Genomic DNA, 17,165 nt, shown 5'->3' on the forward strand with positions numbered 1-17,165 from the left:
TTAGGACTTGATTTTGCATCAGGATCTACGTGGGTGGATGAAGTGCACATCCATGACATGATCGTTCTTCCGCTGATTTCGTAAGCTTGTTTGAGTATTTGAAAGTTTGCCAATGTAAGGTCAGCACGCAGCCGTAACAATCAAAACCAGTAAATGGTTGAAGCAGAAACTAGTATACTGGTATCACTGGCTTTGTCTTCATACTTTTTACTCCTCATATCAGATGTATTTCTGTACGTCAAATCAAAACCATGTGTTGCATATTGTCACAGCTGATCGCAGAGATCCACAGAGACATTCCCTCTCAGAAAACTTGTTTTAATCTTGATCTTTAATCTTTGGCATTTTCCCCTGTTGACAAATAGGCTAAGTACCATATGACAGGGTGAAAAATATTCCCTAATGCAATATCCTATTTCTTTGCCAAAAACAGGTCTAAAAAAGACAAAGCTAAAGCAGGAGTAAAACCAGACACTTCTGATCAGGAGCCAGAGGGACTGACACTTTTGGTACCAGACATCCAAAAGACTGCGGAGATAGTTTATGCTGCTACCACCAGTTTGCGCCAAGCAAACCAAGGTAAAATAGAAATAGTTTTATAAATACTGTATAGTGTTTATTTGTAATACATTCATTAACAGATAACTTCCAAATTAGCTTAAAAGCAAGAAAAAATACTTCCCTCCTGCCCCCAACCACTGACTACATTTTCAAAGGCCGTTGGAATCTTGTGGTAGTCTGAAACATTTTGATCAGGAAACAGCATAATTCAAGTGAGAGTACATCTCATGACTTTCCGCACAATTATGTGGCACCTTTTTACCTTTTTTTTTTTCCCCCTTGGCAGAAGGCAACATACATGACCTTTCATAGTAAAGTCTTTGCAGTTAAAACTAAACCTTATGAATTTGATTAACTCTTAACTAGATGAATGCAGAACAAAAATCTAAGTCATGGATTGAACCTGCAGACATTCAAAGGACCATCTGGTTGTCCACTAAAGATTAAGTAGCTTAATCAGGGCAGTGGATTTTAAAAAGTTGTGTATAATCAGCTCCTGATTTTGGAGAATGCTTCGAGAATGCGTGTGTGAATGTCCATCCACACAAGCGTGTGTCATACTTCCTATTTTAAATTTAAAAAAATAAATTAGAAGAAAGAATAGAAGAATATTCATAGCAGCAGGAGTCAAGAATTATTTCTGAGCTGAGATAACAATCTTTATTTACTTCGAGCTGGTCAGATAATGAAATACACAGTAGTGTGAAAAACAGATTTGTATGTTGTGAGTGATCCCCGGCTTTCAGACTTCTCTGCAAATGATGTCACCATTAGATTCATTTCACATTAAATAATGCCCAAGTCCTTGCTTTATTCATCTCAAAATTACATGGTCAACTAAAAATAATCATCACGTTCTGTGTAACAGAAAAGAAGATGGCTGAATACTCCAAAAAGGCTGCTGTGAAGCCCAAGCCTTTGTCTGTTTTACGGTCTCTTGAAGAAAAGTATGTGGCTGTCATGAAAAAACTCCAGTTCGGTAGGTTGAGAAGTGTGAATATTTGTGTCTGAGAAAGCAGATACCTAAGAAATACGCAGTCTGTTGCACTGAATCCCCAATTATTTTAGAAAGTTACCAATGTTTTTATGTATGTGACCACCGATACTTTTCACATATGGAAAATTATGTAAGTCTGTACTTTCAGGTTACCAACTAACGCACTCTCTGAACTAATAAGAAAAGTTTTAAGCATACACTGGATTAATTCAAGGGACCAGATGAATTCAAGGATGGTGTTCATGTTTTCATTCCAGTAATGATTTGTCCTTCAGTCCTCAATTTATATTGAAGTGTTAGTAGATTTTTTTTTTTAAGCTCATGTGACTGTGTATGTATGTTTATTAATGTAGCTTTTATTTTTTAAGTGGCATAGAATTCAGATCAAAATGTGTTTTAAAAATGAAACTGAGTAAACTTCATTGTGTCCTTTCATGGAGTGCAATATGTTGCATTTGGAAAATGTGATGGGAATCGGTGCTTAGTTTGGCTGTAAAGGGAACATGTTTAAAAAAAATTCCTAAAGAACAAATAGTACCTCATCCAAAAAGAGCTATAATATCGCAAAAACACGTTCTATGAGTATTTCTTGAGTTGCAGTGGCAGCATTTGCAATTGCATTTCTTTGCTGTTGTATTTGTAAGGGATTTTCCTCGCAAATGTTTGTGGAGCGTATGCCAAGAGTAGAGGCCAGGAAAGACTGTAATGGTAGCTTTTCGCCCTGGCAGCCATGCTGCAGCTTGTGTGTAGTGAGCGATTAAAGAAAACTAGCTTTGCTATAATTTTTTATGATTCTTTAATGACATTGCAGGCACCACAGAAGTAAATACTGTTGGCACTCTGCTTCACACTGATGCCCTTATTAGCATAAGTATCATTATATTCCTGGTTTGGAGTAGCTGGTAGCTTTCCAAATCGGAAATGGTGTACGTTTGACAAGTTGCACATGAAAGCGTCTAAATTCGCTGCAGAAATTAATTCGACCCGGGACTGCTAATGCTTTGTTTTCTGTGATCGTGGTTAACTCACAAAATATGTATTTTTTTGCATTAGTATAATGCAAATTAAACTTTCCTGATTTAGTAGTCTGAATCTTTAACCAAGACTAATCCATTATTAACTTCACTGTTTTCCCAGTGCCTTAAAATTTTTTTCTCTTCTAGATACATTTGAAATGGTTTCTGAAGATGATGATGGAAAATTGGTTTTTAAAGTAAATTACCACTACATGTCTCAGGTAAAAAATGCAAGTGACGCCAACAGTGCTGCCAGAGCCCGACGTCTTGCTCAAGAAGCTGTGACTCTTTCAACATCCCTGCCTCTCTCATCTTCATCCAGCGTTTTTGTGCGTTGTGATGAGGAGCGGCTTGACATTATGAAGGTAAAGCACCAAAGTTATTTCTATTTCCCTCTTTCAGCTAGGCATGGTAAATGTTTAAGAAGATGCCTTAAATCTTAAGAAAAAACAGGACTATTTCACATGTACTTTAACTGCTGTCCAAACTTTAACGTTAAGTAGTAGTATTTTAGAGTCTGATCCTGATTTCTTAACTTGGCAGGGGGCAGGGAGAGTCCATCTACCCCAGGGGTGCTCTGGTAGCTAAGGAGGCCTCACAGGACAAGTTTCATTCTTCTTCAGCTGTTCCGAAAGGAAAAGTTTAATTTGTTACTCCGTTATGGTCAAAGAGTGTCTTTGCGTACGACCGTTTAAGTCAATTGAAAGCAACAGGCACAGAGAAGTACACTGACTATTTCTAGACCTGAAGTTTGAAGAAAAATTCTGTTAAGAGCATCCAGTAGGGAGCAGAGTTTTAGCTCCTTCTGTTTTGCTTTCCATTTGTACTCTGGAGAAATGAACATTGGCAGAGGGCTTCACTTACCCAGAGCATCCAAATGAACAGACTGACAGCCTGCATATGATTATGACGGCTAACGGTATTTTCTGATAAGTACCGTGTGGAAATAAAATGCTTCTATAACTTAGGAAAATCTCAATCGTGTGACAAATATAAGGGTGGGGGTTTTTTTGTAAACTGTTGTCTGTCTTTGTTTTCAATGGTAGGTTCTCATTACTGGTCCTGCAGACACCCCTTACGCAAATGGTTGCTTTGAATTTGATGTATATTTTCCACAAGACTATCCTAATTCCCCTCCACTTGTGAATCTGGAAACAACTGGAGGCCACAGCGTGAGATTTAATCCAAACCTCTACAATGATGGCAAGGTAGGTCAGCTTGTTCTTGTGTACAGATGTAACAAGGAAGTCAAACGGATGAAACTTTTTTCCTTTTGCAATCAACTGATCAGATGCTCCTAACATACTGCAGGAAGGTGTTTGGTTCAAACTGGTCTTCAGACTGAAATGAAGAGTGATTTAACAGTTTCAAATGGGAATGATCTCCTTTCTGAATAGTCTTGGCGATTGTTTTTTTTTAAAGCCTTCTATGAGCTGGATTGGACCAAAAAGCAAGTAATTTTGACCTAGAAAGGCATTCTTTTCCATCTTCTTTGCTAAATTAATCAAGCAGAAGTCTATTTTGGCAAGCTGAAATACCCAGGATCTTTTCCATGGACAAAGTATGCTTCATATCAGCTGCAACTGAATGTGTTTGCCAAGTGCCCTCTCTTTTTCCATGCAAAAGTGCTTTTACTTGAGGGAAGATAAATGCTTTCCTTAACCTCAGTATCCTTTATTTATAAAAAGTAACTCTAAAATATGTACCTAATGACGTTTTCACAAAAAAATAGTAAAGCTTTTGGAAATAATATTAAAAGTTAAAACAAACAAGCTTTCCCCCTTCCCTCCCTCCATCTCCTTGGTATGTTGTGGCTCATTCTAAAGGCTGCAGAAAGCTAACAGAGTCAAGTACTTATCAGGGAGGTGCACTTCTATTTATACTAAAAATAAGCAAATATTAAACTCTCTGCAGAGCTACAGAGATGGCTACCTGTGTGTCTCCACTGAAGCACAGACCCACAGAATAACTGTGGCACTCCTTCAGCTTTTTTTTTTGTGTGTGTGTGAACATTTAATCCATTTAAATGCTAAGATTTTTCCCTTATTCCACCGTCATTCATGGGTTCCCCATGCTCCCTGTTTTCACAAACCATAGTGCCCCCTTCCAGTATTAGACACAGGGATTTCTCTTCACATGGACACAGAGTGTAATTCATACAGGAGACTTTATCTCCTTTTTTCTTTGCCTAAGATACATTAAGTCCTGGCAAATATCTGCCTCTAAATTTCTTCTGTTTATTTTGTCTCTCTGTGTTCCCTATCTTTGATTGTTCTATTTTGTGGTAAGGAGCAAGAACTCCATAGACCAGATCTGGATTAAAAGTCCAGATCAGTCATAAATGTTAACGAATATTTTCAATTCCTTGATAGTCTTATGTGATGGAAACCACCTTTCACATGCTTAAGCATGTCTTTAAAACCTGTAACAATAAGTGTTGGAACAGTAAAGAGGAAAGTAAAGAATCAGATAGTATTCATGATTCATTTGTTTTTGGAGCCACTAGAATCCACAGGTTTTCCTTGAAGAAAAGTAATCCACCTTCCTTTGTTCATTTATTAACATGCTATTCTTGCTCATCCACATTATTTTTATCTGCTTCCATTTAAAATTAGTTTCATATGAAACAAATTTGTCTTTTAGAATGCAGTTATACAAAAGTTTGTCAAAAAAAGTAAAGGTAATGTTAACATTTTGTTCTGCCCAAGCAGAACAATTTTATCATAGTGATTTGCTTGTGGTATTAATAATGTCACCTTTTCAGGTGTGTTTAAGCATACTTAACACATGGCATGGGAGGCCAGAAGAGAAATGGAACCCCCAAACATCAAGTTTTTTGCAGGTGAGTGTTTCTTCTTCCTCTTCAGTAGATGTCAATTAGGAGTAGTAAGTGGTCTCTCAGTCCTAAGGATTCTTTTTTCTAGTGCTTTTAAACGAGAATTTTTCTTAAATGAGCATAAGACAGACAAATGTCCAGGAAACATCTTGGAACACTAGAATAGAAACACTGTAGAGTAGACAAGTTCTTCAAAGTGCTCTTTACAACCAGTGTTTTTATTGGTCTTGTCTTGAGGAGTGGCTGTTCATGTGTGCAGCTCATTCCTGCACTGCCTGGACTTTGCTTGGATGTTTCAAGTATTTTATTTTTAAGAAATAAAAAAAGACTGGAAGATGGCAACACCTTATGGAACTTTCTATCACAAGCTATTGATGGTGAAGACAACACAGGCTCCACACTGAGAGAGACGAGAAAGTGAAATATGCTAGTGAGAACTGTAAATGTACTCCTCCAAAGTCTTACAAGTAAGCTGAATAGAGGAATAAAGCTGAAGGGAATTAAAGCATAGGTATACTGTGTTCAATAACGATTAGTGTTAAATTAGACCGAAATTTATTTTAGGACACACAGTCCTTAAAATTTTCAGCTTTATGTCATAGAAATGCACTGACTAATAAGCACATACATTAAATAAAAGTACAGCTTGCAGTGGCTTATTTCCTATGACGCTTTCTGAATTAATTCCTTCCTTGGAGTAATTATTACATAGCACAAGGTACATTTTCTGTTCCAAATCCTAAAAGACTGTACAGTTTCTGTTTCAGTGTAGTATAATTACCAACCCTGGCCTTCAGCAGAACAGATTTCAGCTTGTTCAGGAATTGGCCTTGGAGAGCTGGTTGACCAGTCTCCTGAAAGTTCAAGAGTGGTCTGTTCCAGTGTGTGGAAGTCAAGCAAGAGTGGCAGAAAGCCAGCATGGGTAAACGAGGAACCCTTGCCGAAGCTCAACTGCAAAAAGAGAGTACACAGAAGGTAGAAGGAGGGGATGGGCTACTCGTTAGAAATAGAGACATTGGCCAAGCATTCAGGATAGAAATTAGGAAAACCAAAGCTCAGACCCTGTTGAAAATGGCAAGGGATATAAAGAGCAACAAGAAGAGCTTCTTGTAAGCATGTTGGCAGCAAAAGAACATATTTTCCATAGGCTTTCCTGCTGCTCAGTGGGGCAGGGAACCTATAGACAAGGGCATAGGAAAGGCAGAGGTCATGTCTTTAGGGCTAAGGTTTGCTTTCCCATGTCCCTGAGCCCTCACTAGGAAGGTCTGTGAGAATGAAGAATTACCCACAGTAGAGGAGACAGTATTCAAGCTGATTGGACCCAGGGGTTTATGGAACCAAATCCTGTGCACCCAGGGGGTGCTGGGGGAGCCAGCCGATGTCAGTGCAAAGCCACTTTGAAAGGTCAGATCAATCAAGGGAGCTTCCTGGCAAATCTCACACCCAGGTTCAAGTCAGGCAAGAAGAGGATCTGGGAGCTGCAGGCTGGTCAGCAACACCTGACTCCTTGGGAAGATTATGGAGCAAATCCTCCTGGAAGCTGTTTTGAAGTACATGGAAGACAAGAAAGTGATTGAGAACAGCCAGCGTGGATTTACGGCGGGTGAACAGTGCCTAACCTGCTTGCCTTCTACAGTGAGGTGACTGGCTCTGCACAAAGGCAGAGCAGTGGAGGCAGCTTACTTTGACTTCAGCAAGACCTCTGATGCAGTCTATCTGAGTGCCCTTGTAGCCATATCGGTGAGATGTGCATTATAAGTGGGTGAAAAAGTGGCTGGACCAATAGCAAAGAGATCTTACCGCTGTCTTCAATACCTAAATGGGGAAAGTGTAGAGAAGATGGAGCCAGACACCTCTTAAAGATGCAGAGCGCGAGGACAAGTACCAATTGATGCAAGATGAGACGTGGGATATTTTGATTAAATATTAGGAAGAACTTTGTCACTATGAGGGTGATCAAACACTAGGACAGGTGTCCAAGAGAGACTGTGGATTTCTGTCCTTGGCGACATTAGTGTTCCCTCTCCCTTCAAGGGACAGTTAGGATTTGGGGGTCTAAGTTGTGGTTCCTTACACAGTGTCACTTTCCCAAGATACAACCTCTTAATCAAGAGATGGACTGAAATTTTGGACTATAACTATAAAATCAGTGTAGAAAGGTGCAAGTATTATAAAGTCTTATTTTCACTAAAGTCCTTTTTCTTAGATTAAAATGTTAGATTTGATTGCTAGAAATCTCAAGCAGCATTTAAGCTTCCAATTTTAAAGGTTTTTAGGGTATCATTTTGAAAATAGTAAGAAAGCTGTTGGAAAAAGTCTCCCCCGTACTGGGAGAAAAACACTTTGTAGCTTTTAAATGGAAAACAGCTGTAGGACTAAATAAATTGCTTGGAAAGAATTAAGCAGTATATGTTTTTTCTGGCCTAAAGATGAAGCTATTGTCAGACCACCCAAAATACTTCAGAAATCAACTTTTATAACCGAAATGAAACTGGAAGATCAGTTTAGAGTTTCTCAGTCATTACAATTTAATTGAAAGTAACAACTGGTTATTAAGGCCAAAAAAGTACAATGCTGCATACTGTCAAATTTCTCTACCACAGCTATTTAAAAATATATATGTCTCTAAAATACAAAATTTTTAAAAAGCAAAACCCAACTACTTCCAGACACATGTAAAAACCACAGATCACCAAAACACCTTAGCTACCTGAAGTACTTGGCGTAGCACATTTGCATTAATATTCTGCCTTTTTTAGTGTCATAAGTGGCCGTTTTCTTGGCTGGAACCTGATTTGAGGCACATTCTGTATATTTTAATGCATTTATCCATACTTCAATTTTTAAGTCTAACCCAAAATAGCTGTGGCCGCTTCTAGTGGAATGCGTGGCAGGCACAGGAGACAGTGGGATGGTACACACTCTACCATGTGTCAGCAGCTGTCTGGAGCACCGGCCTGGGAAACAGAGAAACTTGTTCAATTTTCCTTCTCAGCCCAAAGGAGGATGCTGGTTCACACTTCCCACTGCACAGCCACCCGCCCTGTCCGTCAGGCTAAAGACTTAGCTGCCCTAGATTGCCCTTCTGTGCTGTAGTTAAAGCACTGCAACTACACAAACACAAAGTGTTGTGGCACCAAAGGGAATAAGGATGTGTTTCTGTGAGGTGATGCTGGGACTGGGATTAACCTGGGTCATTCAGCCGATTCCTGAGCTGTTGCTTTGATACGAGTTGCTGGTTTGGCATTGTGTCTGTGGAGTGACTAATGCATCGCAGGGAGTATGGAAAGCTGGAACGCTTTTGTGCTGGCATTGCTACAAGAGAAACTCCGAGGGGATGCCACACTTAAGCACAGAGCACGACTACCAATTTGTTGGGGCACTGCCCTGTGAAAGAGCCAAAGTCTTGCATTGTCGCTGACACAGTATCTACCTGATGTAAGCTGTACGTTCTGTGTGCTCCAAGAAGAAGAAGGACTGTTGTCATCCATATCCCAATTCACAAACTGGGCTGCCAGATTAAGGGATGGCTCCAAGCTTTAAATGGTATCTAGGCTGGGAGGAGAGTTTGTTCCAGAAACAGCTGCCCTGACATTTTTAATCCACTGCAGTGGCTGTCTGGCACCTAAGTATGCCAGGTGCTGGAAATGCCATTCTTTGGCATGTAACATAACATCAGTTTTTCAATATTTGAGGAAATGAAAGTGTTCAAATAACTTTTTTTGAATTCTTTACAGTTCTGGAAGTAGGTTTGTGTCACAAAATTGTAATCCCCAAAATTAGTGCTGGATTTGGTCCTAAGTACATAATTAAAACCTATCATTCATTTAAAAGAAATTCTTAAGAAGTCGGTGATATTTTTCTACCTATAGAACAGCGTTTTTGCATGTAAAATAGTTTTAAGTACAACAAGTTGACAAGGCCAAAGGCATCAAATCACAAATATGCAATACATATACACTTGGATTCCTAAGTGCCTTATGTATCTATTTAATTCTTTTGTTTATATTAGGAATACTTGGCCATATAGTTAATGCCTTGTATGTATGTAAGCATCTATTCCCACATGTACTTGATAATAAAATTAAAAGGGGGAAAACTGTCATTTCCTTATCACTGAATAGTTTGTGCTTTGTTGCTATAGCGCTGAAAACATTTTTTTTTTTTTGCTATCTCAAGAGAAATACTGAGGTTTTGTTTTAATGGCTTATGACACATACTGTTACATGTAAAATCTGAAACTAAAGGGCTAAAACCACACCTAAATCCATTGGATGCATTTGAAAGAAAAAACGGGAGAGCCTGTATACCAAGATTAATTTCAGTGGTTTGCATTTCGCTTCCCTGTTCCTTTTCCATCTAGTTCAGAATCAGAAGAATTAGTCAGCTCAGCCACAGGAAAAGTCAAGAATTATTGACTGAGAACTTGACAAATGCACTTCCTTTCACAAAAGGGTACTATCAGGCATCTCTTCCTTTAAACGTTTTCTTTTACTTATATTTGTATTTTTGTTTAACTTGTATTTGTCATTTTCTCAGTGTTGAAGCTACATACATAGTCATAGGACTTAGGTTTTTTCTGTGTAGTAATGGTTTTGGTTTGAAAGCATGACAGTGCTTTCCCATAGAAGTGGTTTTACATATAAGGTACGCAAAACTATAGATATTTGTAAAATCAAGTAGGTGGCACAATTTTAATATTTAGTTTCTTCTCTTAACAGGTGTTAGTGTCTGTCCAATCCCTAATACTGGTAGCAGAACCGTATTTTAATGAACCGGGTTATGAACGATCAAGAGGTACCCCGAGTGGTACCCAGAGCTCCAGAGAGTATGATGGAAATATACGACAGGCCACAGTCAAGTGGGCAATGCTTGAACAAATCAGAAATCCATCGCCATGTTTTAAGGAGGTAGGTTTTGTGAAACACAGTGAATCTCTTGTTTATTTACTTCTCTTGTTTGAGTGACAAGAGTAATGTAACTATTGGGAAACATCATGCACAAGATGTCTGTTTTAGCCTCCTCTGTATTCCCTGGGGCAGCTGACTCCAGAGACCGAAGTGAGTGAGGATGCACCTGACTTCATAGATTCCTTTCTGGGAAAGGGGAACGCATGCAAGTTGGGACTGTCCTGTAAGGAGGTTTGGTGCACAGCTTAATAAAACCTGGTTCATACAGCCTGGCTTGTTCTTAATGCCAGGTGGTACGTTTTATAATCCCTGTGAAAACTACTGAGCAGCCCTAAAAGTGGGCACTCGGTATTTGTTAGTCCACAGAGCAAGCAGTAACTATTTTTCCAAGAAACATGAATTTGAAACAAGTATTAAGAAACACTTTGGATACACCAAAACAATGCAGATTGGAAAAATACTTTACAACAAATTCCAGACTGCACATTATTTATGGAAAGATACACAAAGCATCTGTGCTAAACTAGAAATCTATGCTTTTGAATAGATATACTTTTTGAATATTATCAGCATCCATTTGGACGCTGATAAAAGCAGTACTAACCTTCATGCAGTCACATTATCTTAAAAACTAAGATGTTGAAAAAGCGTAATTATTTTAGGATTATGCACATTGCTAAGTGCGCCATGTGAGTGAGATGGTAGTCTCCCATCCCTTTCTTGCTGTCCATAAAAACATCCTTTGGAATGTAAAAACGTTTTTCCGTTAAAATTACTATGTCTTATGGAATAAGAAACCATAGACACTTCATCTGCAGGACAGGAGTTAAATATTTTATCCACCTGCACATGGAAGAGGATGTGCTGTGTACTCTGGTGTCCTGAATTAATGGAGAAAAACATGGTGGTTGTTCTAAACTACTTCTTAAATGTTTTATGCAGTAAGTCAAAGACCATGGTAAACATAATATTGTGGCACATAATCAAGTAACCTCTGCTAATAGGTCCTTTTTTCTAGCTAAACATAACAATTTCCCTTTTGTAAAAAAATTTGCCAAATTACAGTAAGTTTAAACTAAGTGAAGATATCAGAAGGCGGTGGGCTCCTTGACAATAATGTTCCATCTTTCTTTTCACATATACAGAAATGAAGGACATGCACTATTATAGCATTTGGTAAATTAATCCCAGTCTGCTGTTACTGCACTTCTCTTCAAAAGAATCTCAGCAATATTGTGCTTACTCTGCAGCTTAGCTTTTTTACTACTTGTATGAGAAAGGCAGCTTGTAAGCTGACATCCTGCCCCTCTTCAGGAAGGTAAAGTAATAAGGTTTATCCAAATGCTGGTGGTTCAGTGGAAAACCGGTCATTCCCCAAGAACAGATGACTTGGGTGAATATGCTGGTTTTGCCTGGGGTAGAGTTCATTTTTTTCGTAGTAGCTAGTACGGGGCTATGTTTTGGATTTGTGCTGAAAACATCGTTGCCACAAGGCAGATGTTGAAAACAGTACAACTACCAGCTTTCTAAGTGTGGTGTGCAGCTAGGACTGAGTTAAGCTAAGCAAGCCACACGCACATAAGTAGCATTGAGGTAGACGGCAGTTTGCAGAGGTATCCTGGAACATCTCAAACTCCCTTCTGTTATCTGTGAACAGACAAGAGTTCTGCTGCATGGAGGAGAACTGGCCCACACTTAAATGCTTTGCATCCAAACTGTTTTCTTCTGGTTTAGGTAACTGCAGTTTTCCTCACTTCCCAAGATACAATTTTCTGGTTTTCTCTTTGCTGAGGTCTATTAGGACATTACAATGAAATCCTCAAGATTCTGAGAAGTCTGAAGCCTCAATAGCCTGCTTCTGTGAGAAGTCTGAGGCTGAGATAGCTTGCTTTTGTGTTAAAAACACAATCATACTAGCTTAAGCTTGGGGTCCTACCCAGTGCCTTACCAGCTTGTGCAACACAAGAACTCCCTTTCATCTTCTCTGAATACATATTCCCTATCGTTATGTAAAGTGGCATGTATCTTCCTTTGCATATCAAAAACATGGACACTGTGCACTGGAAAGCATTACATTTTTCTCTGATGCAATAGCTGAATTTTGGAATAACACTAGATTCTGTCTGCAACCCCATTCAAATGAAAGGGCATCTCTTGTACAGATCATCTGAGCACATCTCTGAGCGACTAGCTGCTTGTGAAGACCTTCAGGTTTTTTGCAGGGTTGTGTTAGGAACCTTAACAATGATGATCGTTCAGTAACATAAATGCAAAGGCATCCTGAAAACTCTGGTCTGAGAAAGAATGCACATCCTTCAGCCCCTCCGATCTTTTGTCTTCACACATCTGAGCTGTCTTCCCTTCGGTGTTTTAAATAACAGGTAGGCTCAGGAGATCTAAACTGCTGGTCTTTGGGAGTTCATCCAAGCTCCATTATGGATATAAAGAATGCATCCAGAATTGAAGTCAATTATGCTTTCAATATGCAGTTTTTCTTTAGACAGATAGCTATACTCTCTAACCTCTAGAGGGAAAAATGATTTTGTCAATTATGTTGCAATATTGCCAAGAACTCTCTGTGCTCAATAAAATGTCTTTGATTTTATTGTTTCTTTCACCAGGCAGAGTTTTAGAAAACCATTTAAGACAAAGCCAACACTAAGTTTCAGAACTTTGAGGATTGATTGGTTGGGTTTTTTAAACTCAGATCTGTACAGAAATACCAAAATTATGCTGCGATCAAATACTGGTTCCCACCCACACTGGGGGCAGCTCAACTACTGTTGCTGGGAATTCTAGTTGTCCCCAGAGGTGCTGCCTCTGCTGAGGGCATGTAACTGTAGTTGTAGTACCTCTTCCATAGCAGCTGGTATGATCCTTCTTCTCCGTGCAGAAGCGTGTTGTGCTCCTGTGCCCACACCATTGACAGTGTTTCTGCTCATCTGCCTTCTGTTCAAGCAGCAAGTGGTTAGTGACAGGGGAAGACATGATGCATATACTTCCCACCTATGCTTCCTTAATAAAATAGGACTGTGAAACCAACAATAAAAGCCTTAATACTGTATCTGTGTAACCCTGCCCCTATTCAAACATAAACATCCGTAGGTACCGCCTGCATAGTAAGAACATCTTTGAACTGAAGCATGCGTCTAACATTCTGCTGTCTCTCTTTCTTTTCCCTGGTGTGATATTGTATGTCTGGCACTCATTTACCCTTCACCCAGGCGACCCAAGTGAATGCTGAGATGGCAGGCTGCACATGAGTCGTAGATTCATCCAGACTGGAAGGGGACAACCAGGCCAACTGCTCCTTAAAAGAGGATCACCTGAATTCGGGCCAGGTTCCTCAGGGTTTTTTCCAGTTGGGTATTGGAAACCTCCAAGGACAGAAATTCCACAGTTTATCTACAACCTGGTTCAATGCTGAATCATCCTCATACTGTTTTCCCCTCCACTTTATATCCAATTAGACTCAGAGGGATCTTGCAAATTCTGCGTTGCTAAAGTATATGGTTCTGAGCCACTGTTCTTTCATTCACAATGTTTTCTTGCAGGTCATCCACAAACATTTTTACTTGAAAAGAGTGGAGATCATGGCTCAGTGTGAGGAATGGATAGCAGACATACAGCAGTACAGCAGTGACAAACGGGTAGGCAGGACTATGTCGCATCACGCAGCAGCTCTAAAGGTGAGACTTGCTTTTATAATTTTATGTTCTTTAATCCAAAGATGACAAATGGCAGTAAGACAAAACCCCAGCAACTTTAAAGTTGTTGTAAACAAACCTAAGTTTCCCAACTGTCAAGAGCTAAAGTGTATATGTGCTCTGCTTCCTTGGTATTTTTTTCTACAAGTTAGATTTTCCTTTTGTACCTGTTCTGCCTATTTTTCTGTAACTACTTATATAAGAGAGAGTTTATTTTGTTCTCTCTAAGGGTGCGTGGGTGTTCATGATAAAATTGTACTACTACCAGTTCCTTCTCAGAAAACAAGCTTTTTGCATAGAGAAGCACAGTTATAAAACTGTGGTCCACTACAATTAGTTTTACCCTGTGTTAAACTTTTATCAACGGTTATAACCATTACAGTGGTTTTTTCCCCTGAGGAGAAAAAAAAAAAAAAAATCTAAAGGCTTCTTTTTTCTGCTGCTCAACCTGTATTCTTTCAATGAGACTGACTGTCAAAATGAAATTACTGTTAGTTACTATGATCAGTACACAAATCTCTGTATATCTGTCTCTGTAAGAGAGCTCATCAAGACCATGAACTCTTCATCAATTTCTGTTCTGACTGTATGACATACTGTCATGGCTTAGCACCGTGAGCGGCTGCATGGTGCTTAGTTGCCGGCTGGGGCTAAACCATGACACCTACCTAGTCCAAGCCAGTTCTGCTGTGGTCGCAGACCACGGATATGGCTCAACTGCAAGACAAGTAGTGTAGCATTTATAGTGATGCGCTGCTTTGCTGCAGTTGTGTTTACCACCTTTAATTTGTCCCTAGCAGCACCTGCTAATTGTCACTACAAGGAAAGTACCAATCCTTAAATAGAGGGGAAAAGTTTATCTGGTCACTGAAATAGTACGTTTAAACCTTTTCTGCTTCATCCTTTTTTTGCCTTATGTCCTCTTAACGTTGTGAGAAGTAATGTTTTAACTATGGTCTCTTCCACGCTGACTTCTTTTTGTATATTCAGCGTCATACAGCTCAGCTGCGGGAAGAACTTCTAAAACTACCCTGTCCAGAAGGGTTGGATCCAGACACTGACGACCCCACAGAAAAATGCGGTGCCACAAGCTCAGAAGAGACCTCGTTGCATGAACAGGTTAAACCCAGCAGCAGTAAAGATATCCCCACTGATTTCAAGTTATGAGTTGCATTGACATGGACTTTCTAGACACAAAGGCTTTGAAGCACAAGCCAAATATGTCAATATTTGTATGTAAGAAGCTAATTATGTAATAGGTAATGAAATTGAAACTATACTATGCCCTTAAGGATATACAGTTTAATTCAAGATGATCTTTTATTTACCTGTACAAGAGTGTAAACTTTTTTGTGCTTTTATTTTTCAATTGTGAGAACCACTGATTGGTATGTTTAAAAAGTTATGTATACAAGAAATGGATAAATCACTGATATATAAGGGAAACTACCTTAGGAAAGAATGTTTACTGAATGTTTATTATTTTTTTTTACTTGTAGAGTGAGGGCGGTTGTAACAAAGAATATATATTGGTCATTCTTACAGCTACTATTTAAAGTCAGAAAATTTTCACTGAATTTGATAGATTTTACGTTTGGCCATATATTCATGCTCATATTTGATTCTAAAGAAATCCTCCTGTATACTTCAATAAACGTTAAATGGACATGATCCCTCTTTTATGATTTACTGGTACATTTTTTAAATAAACTGCCATAAAATACATTCTAGCTGAAGACTTGCACTTGTATGACTGAATTCACTACAGTCAACATTAATTTTATGCTTACTGACTCTAAAATGCAGATGAAATAAATGCACATGGTTTTACCTCATGCCAAAATTCAGACTTCTGAATTCATCTGTTGTTTGGCTATTTTATGCAAACTAACAGCATTCTAAATTTCTTAAGGGCTATTCTGGAACAAAGTCTTTTCTCTGTTGAAATGTCAGATTTTTACATAATCAGCTGTACTCGAAGTACTGACAGGGGCTAATGACATGCCACGCAGGATCTACTGTTCTGTAGTTCCTACTGTATAGACTTATTTCCAGTTTTATACTTGCAACCACAGATCCCTAACTAACTCCAAAGGGCAAGGGGTTTGTTTGATTTAACAATCAAGTCTTGCTTTTTACATAGCATGCGTTACTATCACTGTTCTTACTTTTTGAGCAGTCCTTGAAGGACTAAAAAGTTATTACTGGTATTACCTCAGACGAATGATCTGTTGTATTATAAATACTATAAACCAGGCAAAACCGAAGCTTTTTTGTTTTCTATTTGTTCTTTGTTTATAAGTATCACGCTGGAATTTTTTCACTTTTTGTTCTACAATGTATTATTTCTAATCATTAAAAATGGCACCAACTGAGGTTGTGTTCTTATGCTGATGGTTAACAGACACTGCTAGTTCTGACCAAAATACAATTTTTCTGTTATACTGCTATGTTGTGTTAATCCAAGGCCTGTCCTGATTGTACATACCTCTCAAAATACCAGCCAAGGCACATCTGTGTCACTTCTTGGGATCCTCAGTCAAAAAGCAAAACCACCAGAGCTGCTGGGAAATACATGAAACAAAGGGTTTATGCCACATAGGCGTAGTATTAGAACTTCCTCAGTGTTAAAACAGCAAAATTACCTGCTGACTTCCAACTATATTTTAGTGTTTTCCATTAGAGCTCTTCTTTTATTCCTTAAACTGGCTGGCTACAGGAGCAGAAGTCTTTTTATAAAACCTTGGCACTTGTGCCGAAACTAAATGTATCAGACCTGAAGATCCTCCTTAAACGTGAAGACTTTTTTTTTCTCCATTAAAAAAGAAAAAGTACCTAGCTTGTATTGATTTGACATTAAGAGGGCGGCTAACATCATTGTACCTTTTCTCTTGTGTGTATTTATGGTATCATATCAATGCTAATGCGAAGTCACTGCTACTTAATTAAGCAGATGTAAACAGCTGCATGGGATATTAAACTAATTTGTATCCACATACCAATTACCATTTTTTTTATCGAACCTGCACTGGAATGGTATTGTACCACATTAATGCAGAGGTTCAATCCTTAACTTGCAACTGTGTTACAGTCTAGTAAGTAAATTGTGAACTTGGCAACCGATAGAAAATACATATT

At 38.8% G+C, this 17,165-nt stretch overlaps 1 protein-coding gene across 1 annotated transcript in view; it reads left to right on the forward strand.

The window, feature by feature from the left end:
* LOC104621430 (baculoviral IAP repeat-containing protein 6-like) overlaps positions 1-15,864 on the forward strand; it is a 25,380-nt gene extending 9,516 nt beyond the window's left edge. The window contains exons 3-10 of the mRNA XM_010287918.1: positions 434-579; positions 1,430-1,540; positions 2,722-2,939; positions 3,621-3,782; positions 5,339-5,416; positions 10,132-10,320; positions 13,875-14,009; positions 15,018-15,864. Of these exons, the coding sequence (XP_010286220.1) occupies positions 434-579; positions 1,430-1,540; positions 2,722-2,939; positions 3,621-3,782; positions 5,339-5,416; positions 10,132-10,320; positions 13,875-14,009; positions 15,018-15,194 (1,216 nt within the window). The 3' untranslated portion in view covers positions 15,195-15,864. The remainder of the gene's footprint in view (positions 1-433; positions 580-1,429; positions 1,541-2,721; positions 2,940-3,620; positions 3,783-5,338; positions 5,417-10,131; positions 10,321-13,874; positions 14,010-15,017) is intronic.
* Positions 15,865-17,165: the final 1,301 nt, after the last annotated feature.

Source organism: Phaethon lepturus, unplaced genomic scaffold (genome assembly GCF_000687285.1).
Source record: "Phaethon lepturus isolate BGI_N335 unplaced genomic scaffold, ASM68728v1 scaffold40325, whole genome shotgun sequence".
NCBI lineage: Eukaryota > Metazoa > Chordata > Aves > Phaethontiformes > Phaethontidae > Phaethon > Phaethon lepturus.